The sequence below is a fragment of the Gavialis gangeticus genome, unplaced genomic scaffold, assembly GCF_001723915.1.
Source record: "Gavialis gangeticus isolate Ggan-Ray unplaced genomic scaffold, GavGan_comp1, whole genome shotgun sequence".
Classification (NCBI taxonomy): Eukaryota; Metazoa; Chordata; order Crocodylia; family Gavialidae; genus Gavialis; species Gavialis gangeticus.
In genome coordinates, this window is record NW_017728996.1 from 8,188,978 (window position 1) to 8,198,418 (window position 9,441).

Below are 9,441 nucleotides of genomic sequence, written 5' to 3' on the forward strand. Positions count from 1 at the left end.
TCTGCTCAGGTCCCTTCCGACCCTAGAACCTATGAAACTTGGGACAGGTCAAGTTGTCTGGATTTGAAAAGCCTCTCAACCCCAAAAAGCAAGGCAGCCCAACCCCTGGCCCGCAGAGGTTTGCCCCTGCACAAACTGGGACTCTACAGTCAGACAAGCATGACAAATAACCAAAGTAATGTCTTCCAGGCTTATGCCCTGAGCTTGTTGTCTACATTCATGTGCCATGGGCTAGACAGGATAGTGTCTTCCTAGGTCCAGTGGTGAGGTGTAAAAGAAGTGCTATTTTGAGCATTGCATGCACCCTTTTCTGCACAGACAAACTGAGTTTCTGTTCCAGTTCCTTCCACATTTATTTACAACGAAAACTGCCAGCAGGACAAGTCCTGCTGACAACATGATTCCTTCTCTTTACAAAAAGGTAAAACGTCTGCAGTGCTGATGTAGTCTGCTTTGCATCCAACTCTGGTTACAGTTTCCTCTGCAGCAGTGCAGTGAAATGGCTCGTATGTGTACCGAGACCGCAGCATTCACGGCAGGAGGATATCTTTGGGTGTCTCACAGTAATACTGTATCATGGCATCTTTTATTAACCAACAATACACTCAGCCACCAAGAGTTATTGCTGGGCTCTCATGCACTGAGCAGAAGTGTCTACACTGGGTCACTGCACGGTCGTTCCAACCTAGCTTTAGGGCATGGATAGAAAAACCAAGCATGCTGATTAAAAGGAGTAGAGATCTGCCTATGAAGCTAAATCAGCTGCAACTGTTTCATCTGTCCACTCAATCCCACAGCAAATGGAAGCAATAGTTTGCCCTGTTTTTGTGGAGTTCAGTGTAGGCTGCAAAAACCTACTTGTGAAGCCGGTAAATGAGTGTGGACGTAATACCCTGCTGCTGCATGTAGGCTGAATCTGGGATGGGATGCAAGCTGGCAGGGGACATGGCTCTCCCTGCTGGGAGAGCAATATAGACACCCCCAGGGCCGGCAGAGTCCTGTGTAGTGCTCTCGGGCTCTGAGGAGGAGAGTTGCATCCCTTGGTAGTTAGTAAAGCACTCCTGGCTGAGGACCAAAGGTGTAAATATAGCAGCAGCCTGGATGTGTGCATGGGGGGGGGTGGGGGATTTAAAAATGCAGAAAGAGAGGCTCAAGATAAAGGAAAAGCCTCCACTTCTGCCAAGAAACCCAGCATTTGGGCTTCAGTATTACGTGGCAAAGGCAGGAGACGGGTGTAGAATAGTGGTTCTCAATCTTTTTAGACTCCAGACCTGCTTTGTTCAGCTCAAGTTCCCCTTGGAAACTGCCAGCTCTTTGCTTTCACTCATTTTTCAACTATGGAAAAATAACAGAGCAGCTCTTCTGTTGCAAAGAGCTCAGCGAGCCCATGGCAGGGCAGTTCTAGCACTGTGGATTCCTATTTGAACTCGTGGGCATTATCCTGGGAATTGTGTGCACACCCCAACAGTGCTAACGATGCGTGGTACCTTGTGCCTTCCTTGAAGGGTGTTTCAAGGCACCCCAGGGTACCCCAGTACTCCGGGTGAGAATCAGCGGTGTAGTGATTCTCAGCCCGCAGCACACTATAGATGAGAGATCACCCACATCCAGGTGTTCGGGCCTCTCCATCCCCTGCTGAAGAGAAAGGCGAACAGCACACAAGCTGTCTGCTTTGGCCTTCTGCCTGCCTCTGTAGCAAGCACACCGTGGGATGAACCCACCAGTACTTCTTAGCAGCAAACGTGAAAGCCCCAGCCCTCCTCCAGAGTCCAGAGGTGCCTGGGCTGGAGCCCGCGAGTGTCAGTTCCTGCATCCTGAGGCTCCCTTTGGTCATCCCGCCAGCACTACCTTCTCTTCCGCATGCAGGCCTCCAGCCGCCCCAGCTCCTCATAGGACTGGTAGAAAACGTCGAAGTCTCTGGCCCCCCAGCTCCTCCAGACAGCCAGGCACCACTCTGCCGTCTCGTTCTCAAAGCAGCACACAACAGTGTCCCTTGCTACGACAGCAGCCTCGACCAGCGCCCTGGGAAGGCAACGACAGGGGTGGAGAATAGAGTTACAGGAGCGCAGCTCTTCTGGGAAGGCAGGTCTGGCACCCACGTGCGCTACATGCTCCAGTTAACAAGTGTCCTCCTCTGTGCTGGGGAGACTGAATGGGGGGAGCATCAGAAACAAGGGGCCTGCTAGTTCAGTTATAGCAATGCCTATGGTGCTACAGTGATGTAGGATGGGCTTTTTAAGGAAAGTTGTATGTCTAAACGGGCAGAGAGGTGCCTTAAGGTTCCTGGTGCCCTCCCCTAGCTCCTCACTGGTATTTTCAAAGCAGCTTAAGTATTGATGTTCCTGCACACAGCAAAGGAGCCAGTCCAAGCCCCGAGCAGGGTCACGTAACTGAGCCAGCAAGGCCCGATGCTGTGGCTGGGCTAGGTTTAAGATGAGGTACCTGCAGCAGGAAGGCTAAGGGCAGGCCAGGGGCAAACACAGCACCCACACCAGACAGCTGGGGCCAGGGAGCATGAGGGAAGGGCAGTGTGAGAAGGTGTCAGCTCAGGATGACGCCAAGGGGGTTTCTGACTGAGGATCTTGAGTATGGGAGATGCCAAGTGGCCAGGCATGCCAGGCCAGCCAATGAGGGCTTTGTGCAGTGCTCTGGGGTTTCCTATCTCCCCTCATGTCACAGGGAGCCTTGGAGGGACACAGACATGGATGGTGGGGCTGAAGCTTCCACCATGCAAAGCTCTGCCCAGCCAAGCAACCCCCGTGGCACAAGAAGCCCAGCCCACAGGATGCCCCGGTGATGGCAATGCCGTGCTCAAAGGTAAGGCCAGATTCTCCTAACCCGAGTCCTGCCGGTTTCAGTGCAGCCCTCAAAGGGGGAAGGACTCGTCAACTGGGGGAGAAGTGGCCAAACATGGCCCACCATATACTTCAAGGGCAGGGATCAAAGGTTCTGGCATATGCCCAGCAGCCCAGGTGTGGGGCATGCTAGTTTCTGTGGCCAGCAGCAGGCAGGGGACCTGCGTGTCCAGCATCAAGCCTACCCCCAACCCCTTGGAGGTGCAGCGCTGGTGACACTGCAGCCTTGCAAAAGCTTCCACACCCAGGGTGAGTCATGGGCTCAGCCTGGGAACGCCGGCTGCTTTCCATGCTCCGGATGAGGCTAAGTCAACAGGCTGCGCGCCTGAAGCAGCCAAGCTGCAACCCTGTGAAGCAGGCAGGCTGGACACTGGCCACTTCAGCCTGCTGCTGCTTGCCACGCTGGGGTTTCACTTAATTAAAAAAAACCCCCAAACTTTGAAATGGATCAAATTGGTGTAACAGGCACTTGTGGGTTCAGGACACGTCACTGTTCCTACTGCATAACGTAGTGCCAGCCCCGCTTTGTTGCCTGCCATTAACCTCATGACATGCTTCGGCAGTCGTCCGTATACCGGTTAAGCGCAGGGCAGCTTTCAACCTCCTCCCCACCACTTTATGACTTGATGGTACTCCAGATAACTGCACGCTTACTGCTGCTGCCTACTTTGTAAGTAGCTGCTGCATGGTTTAGCTGCCCCTGACCGAGTGGATGGGGAAGCAGTGGCCAATGGGCTGCTCCTAGCAGCTTGAAAATGAGGGCAGCTGGGCTGTTTTGGGGCTGTAACCCACTGCCTTGACAGCGCTTGTGCGCTGTTGAATCAGAACATCCTAGACCTTAAGTGCTGGAGGCTGCGGGTAGAGAGGACCAGGAGCAAATAACCCTGGTCAGGCCTCCCTTTCAGCATCTGCTCTCTGGTGCTGCGTGACATGAGACTGGGCAAGGCTGGCCTTTGGTCTGACCCAGGCAACGGCAGCTTTCATGTTCACCGAGTTCACCTAAGCGCATACTCTGGGTAAGCACCTGCTTCTTCTGCAGATCCAGGCTGTGCCCCTCCACCGCAGTGTCACAGGAGCTAATCACAAGCTGTTGCATTAAATTAGCAGGCAAGCCGAGTGCAATGCAAGATGTCCCACTGCCTGCGCCACGCAGGCCATTCACACCCCTTATCGCCTCCTCTTTGTGTCCGCTGGTCCGAACACAACTGGCACAACTGATGCTGGTCAGTAGGACCCCCGCCCACAGCATAACAGTTTATTTGCTTGGAAGCTCATTTGCTCTATGAATCATTTTCAAGGATGCCAGGCAAATGCTTTCCACAGGGATCCAGGAACCCTTCCCACACCGTGTCGCACGTGGCACAAGTGTGCTCATGGAAAGCCAGAGCTTCAACCTGACCGGAATGAATGAGGCCACAGACGAGCGCTGCGTCCTGCAGCACCTACACATCTTGTTCTGCACAGGGACCAGATCTGCTGAGCACTAACCATGCCTGCCCCTTGCCAGGTGCCCTCGACACCAGTGAGGTCGGCACCCAGCAGGATTGGGCCAACAGCATGAGTGTAAGCCTACAAAGCAAGATAGAGGGTGGGATATTTATGGGGAATGCTCTGGGGGATGGATCATGGCCTCCCTGCTCCTGCCCACTTACAATTGAGCTAGGTGGACATAGAGGATGAGGGCATAGAAGTCTCTACCCCCACTTTTGCTATCAGCTCAAAAACCTAAAGGTGGCTCTAGCTTGGACGTGGGCCCTGCCCATGTCACTGGAGCCTGAAAACCATCTCCCTGCAGGGGGTGGGAAATGCACTGAAAAGCCAAACCAGAAAGCTCCTAAAAGGTGAACGGCCCAGTGGGAAGGTCCCTCCCTTGGACCCCGGCTCCATGTCCTCTGGACTCCAGCGCTGGGTGAACACATGGGCTCTAATCCCGCCTTACCCGTGGGAAGCCAGTTCTCCAGCCTTCAGCACGGCGATCACTCTGCCACGCTGCATGCCGGACTCCTTCTCCAGCCCGATGATAATGATATCTCCTCCCCGCCTAGGAACGACACACACAACGACAGTATTTCTGCAGGGTCTGTCCAGACTGATTGCTGCCCTGCTTCTAGCTTTCAACATTAAGGGACTTAAGAAATCTTTGTTTGCTTGTTGCACCCGTAACTATCATGTTTAATTCCCATTGATGGACATACCTGGCAGGGATTTGGCCACTTCTCTTTTGAGCCTGGTTAAGTGCTCAGCCCCCACACGTGGCAATGGTAGCCTTGAATGGGGCTAACTGCCCAGGCTAGAGGTGAAGGCTAGATGCCATCCCGAACCTGAGCAAAGGGGGGCTCCCAGCTGGAAATTTGAGCCTCATCACTTCTTTGCTCTACCTTAATTACAGTCTTGAGACCAGCTGATGTTAAGTGCAATTGGAAATAAGAGCAAAGTTCTCATGCTCCCACTGGCAATTCATGCAGCTTTGCAGGGTCCCTGATTTACCTGGGGATCCAGATGAGGTCTTTCACTGGAAGAATCGTCACGGCTTGGAGACGCTGTGTGCTATCACCTGCCTGTGAAGCATCGCTATCGGCTGGGACCAAGGGAGGCGTCAGCTCATGACACTTGTCAGCCTCCTCACAGTCTGTGGAGAAAGGGGCGCTGGATGAGCTTGCCGGTGAGCTTGGCAGGCTGGAGAAGGACCTTGTGATTCGATGGGGAGGGGAGGAGGAGTAAGACGACATGGAGCAGTAGTCCGTGAGCGAGTCCTGGTGGTTCAGTATCTGCGTGCCAAGCTCCTGGCTGTATATAATGCTCATATCAGTCAGCGAGTTCCCCTCCTGCACCTTATGGGCTATCGTTGTGGTAGCAGGGATCCCCACAAAAGGCTCCTGAATTGTGAACATATCCCTTAAAGGGCTGCAGTCTCCGCAGTAGTAGCGCGCGCAGAGCTGGTAGCTGGTCACGTGGTACATCACCAGAAAGTTGGTCCGGTCATCGAGGCACCAGACCACTTCCTCGCCGTGGCACTCCGAGTTGCACGCGATAGATGTGATCACTGAGGGAGCACGGTAGGGCTCCAGCCTCCTGCTGATCTCCATGGTCAGGCAGTCTATGATGAGGAGGCCGGGCCCGTTGCTGTACCAGACCTCCGCCCCACTATTTGTGACCTCCATGGCTTTCACGGGGTAGGGGTTCTGCCGGGGGTCGCTGTCAGCGATGCTGAACTTGGAGCGGTTCGCGGTATGTGAGCACAGGTAGGAGCAGTTGTCATCTGGGATGCCGTGCGCCACAGAAAAGACTGCCACGAGTCCGTCCGACAGTCCTGCCAGCACCAGGTAGGAGTTCTGTGGGGAAGAGACACAGTTTCCCTATCTGGATTCATATTCTGGGCAAGAGGAGAGAGCTCCCAGCCTGGGCTCCAGCTGCTCCGACACCTTAAAACCGGCTTGAGATACCCCAGGTCAAATCAAACCACATGGTAACAGCAGGATAAAAACACCCCGTGACACCCTCTAGGCACCTCGCAGCAGAGGCCCACATTTCATCTACCCTGTCTCATCTTCTGATGGGTGAGGGCGGCTCCCAAAAAGACAACTATCATGTACAAGTCCCAGCTTGGTTTGAATCGGGAGCAGGAGCGCTGGACTGCAAGAGGCTGCCAGGGCCATCATGTTCAGCCCCCTCTGTTTGCAGGCTATTGTTAACCGAGGGAACCATCACTTCAAGCCTGCACAAAACAATATTGGGAAGCACCAGGAATGCTCTTTGACCTGCCACAGGCAAAGCAGGGGGACGAAGGCACCGTCGGAGCCTGCCATGCAAGGACAGGGAGCACGTGGTCAATGCATGCTCAGAGGATCCCAGGGAAAGGACAATGCCTTATGTCAGCAGTTTGCAACCTCTTACAGAGTGCGCACCGCCAATTTAAAACGATACAACCTTAAGTACCACCAGCAAATTTTTGTCACATAAAGCAATTGTAATAAATCTGTTAATGCGTGCCACTGACGGGTTGTACCCGTGCCACAGATTGGGAACCGCTGCCCTATGCTACAAAGGGAGGCGAAAGCCCCCACAGCCTGCTGCAAGGGAAATTCCTTTTTCATCCCCAGTTTGGGGACTGGTGTGACCTGAGCAGAAGAGCACGACCCTCTAGTCAGGAACCAGGAATAAAACAGAGGGGTGCTTTGGCCTTGGGAGCATCCAGAGGAAATGATGACAAATGGGGAAAGGACAGGCCAATCTCTCCCTCCTTGCAGTCCTCCGGGGACTGCACTGCTGGCAGGCACTTATCTGACAGCACTACTCCACCAAAGGGAAAGCTGCTGCTCTGGGGCAGCAGAGCGTTAGCACGGTGTCTTAGCTTCCCTGTCTGTGAAACAGATGTTGTGGGGACAAGAGGATATTAGTGAAGCATCCCAAAAGCCGTGTTTTCCACGGCTCCTGAGGTCCCTGCTGCTATGGATCCCAGTCTAGCAGCCCCAGAGCTTGCCAGTGCAAAGCTAGCGCAAGTACGTCTCTCCGAGCTGCGGTCATGGCAGCGGCTACACCGAAGACATGCCATGAGTCACCGGTTGGCCCTTTGTCGCTCCTCCTACAGCTGTGGGAGAGTGTGGTTTGGCTTCTTTCCTTACTCTTAGCCTCACAATGGTCTTTTTGACAGCCTCAATTTGTTGCTGTCAGGTAGAACAGGCCAGATCCTCAATGCATAAACTGGACCCAAAATGAAGATCTGTGCCAATCGCGCTCACTGGGGTTCTGGCCCTGTGCACCCCAAGGCACGCTACCAAACACCACTCCAGCAGCCAGGTTGTGCCAACATTACTCACCATCTTGGCCACAGCCTGCTTTATTCAGACACCACGTCAGTCCCCAACAAGGGGCTTGAACTCAGAATCATTACTGCATGCCTGGAAGTAAGAGGGTTACTCACTTAGCAAAGGAGCGCTGTGAGAGCCACGTGCCCCTGAGGCCTATAAACTGCAGTGGTACTATCAAGTCCCTGGTTTATTGGGTGTTGGCGGGCATAACAGTAAAAGGCAGAAGTCACCCAAGTCCAAAATTGCAGCAGTGACTAAACCCAGGCGGGACGGTGCTCTCTATAAACCTTAAGTAACTTTTTCAGAATCCATTTTCAACTTAGCTCAGGAAAGAGCCAAGGAAAACACAGGACCAGAACTGCAGTGAAGCCTCAGGCCTGCCAGAAGTCTGGCTGTGCCAGGGAGGTTGGCTTGACCGTACAGGGGCTGTGACCGTACTGTGCAGCATGGAAGATGAGCCTCCACCTCAATGTCCTGTTCTTGCAGGCTTAAAACTGCCTGGAAACCCTCAGACAGCAGGCGAATGGAGCCTCTACTCGACCCAGACTTGGTCACGTCTGTCCTCGCCTCCTGCTTGGGAAGCCTGATGCTTCCCAGCACTGGAAGTGTTGGCAGGACGCAGCCCTTCCACGGAGCTTTTGTTGGGCTGCGCTCTAGGCTCCTGTCAGAGGCCAGGGACTCTCATATGGTCTTGCCTTACCATCCTCTGCAAAAGGACTAGAAATGAGATGGCAGCTTGTTTCTTATAGGGAAGGGCTCAAGGGATTTAACTGTTGTTTGCAAAAGACAGAGATAAACAGCAAACACCAAAAGGCACTTTCAACTCCTATGCCTTCTTTTTCCCTTGATGGGGAGAGTTTAGGGTTGCAGGCCACACTCTGCTCCTTCCACCTTTCTACGATGCTTCCTTTGGACGACAAAAAGAGCACGGAGATGGGTTTCTTTCGGGTCAGTTTTTCCCCACGAGTAACTCGTCAGAAACAGTCCCTTCAAAGCGAAATCTCAGGACAGTGAGATCTGACTAGGTTATTTCAGGTTTTATCAGCGTATTGGCTCTCATACTTGGAAAAGGGTGAAGTTCTCATTTGCTGTAGCAAGCGATTCTTTCCCCCACTGGATTTAAGAGGCTGGAAGTTCAAAGAGCCCAACATGAAAGGCCTGAAGTGGCTTGTTTGGCAGAAATGTCAGCTCTGATAAACAGCCGAGCTTCTAGCAGACCTTGCCTGGGCTTCTTCCTGGTTCGTGTCCCGGATGCCTGTACTCTCCCCACTCAGAGAAAGAAGGAATAAAACGAAGCCTAAAAGAAGGATTCTGCAGAAATGACACAGACATTTTTTGGGGGGGGAGCTGGTGTTTTGGGGCCCCGATGTCATTTATTATACTCCCTGGACACACAGGAAAGTGGAGGCAGAAGCCAGAAGATAGTAGGTCCCTAGAAACCCCTGGAAGAATGATTTTGCAATTAGTGCAGGAGAGGAGATATTTGAAATGAAAGGCAAGTTGAATTCACTGCACAGCGCTGAAGGCAGCAGGGGGAAAAAAATAAAAGACTGAGAGATTTTTTGCTCAGGTGCTGAACAGGAAAATCTCTGTACTAAAGACAGTATGAAAAAGTCAACAGACTTCCAGCAGGCACAACTGTTCCATGGGTCTGTTTGGAAGGGCTAAGTGAGTATAAGTAGTGCCTAGGCCCTGTGCTAACCCTCTGCACAGGGACCAATTTCATGGAGCCACCAAGTCAGAGATGATCAGCAGCACAGGACGAAGCCCAGGGTCAG

At 53.0% G+C, this 9,441-nt stretch overlaps 1 protein-coding gene across 2 annotated transcripts in view; it reads right to left on the reverse strand.

The window, feature by feature from the left end:
* Positions 1-337: 337 nt before the first annotated feature.
* LRRK1 (leucine rich repeat kinase 1) overlaps positions 338-9,441 on the reverse strand; it is a 110,542-nt gene continuing 101,438 nt past the window's right edge. For both annotated transcript variants that reach the window (XM_019503999.1, XM_019503998.1), the window contains exons 31-33: positions 5,343-6,187; positions 4,795-4,896; positions 338-2,022 (exon numbers count right to left, since the gene is read on the reverse strand). In XM_019503999.1, the coding sequence (XP_019359544.1) occupies positions 1,845-2,022; positions 4,795-4,896; positions 5,343-6,187 (1,125 nt within the window). In that variant the 3' untranslated portion in view covers positions 338-1,844. The remainder of the gene's footprint in view (positions 2,023-4,794; positions 4,897-5,342; positions 6,188-9,441) is intronic.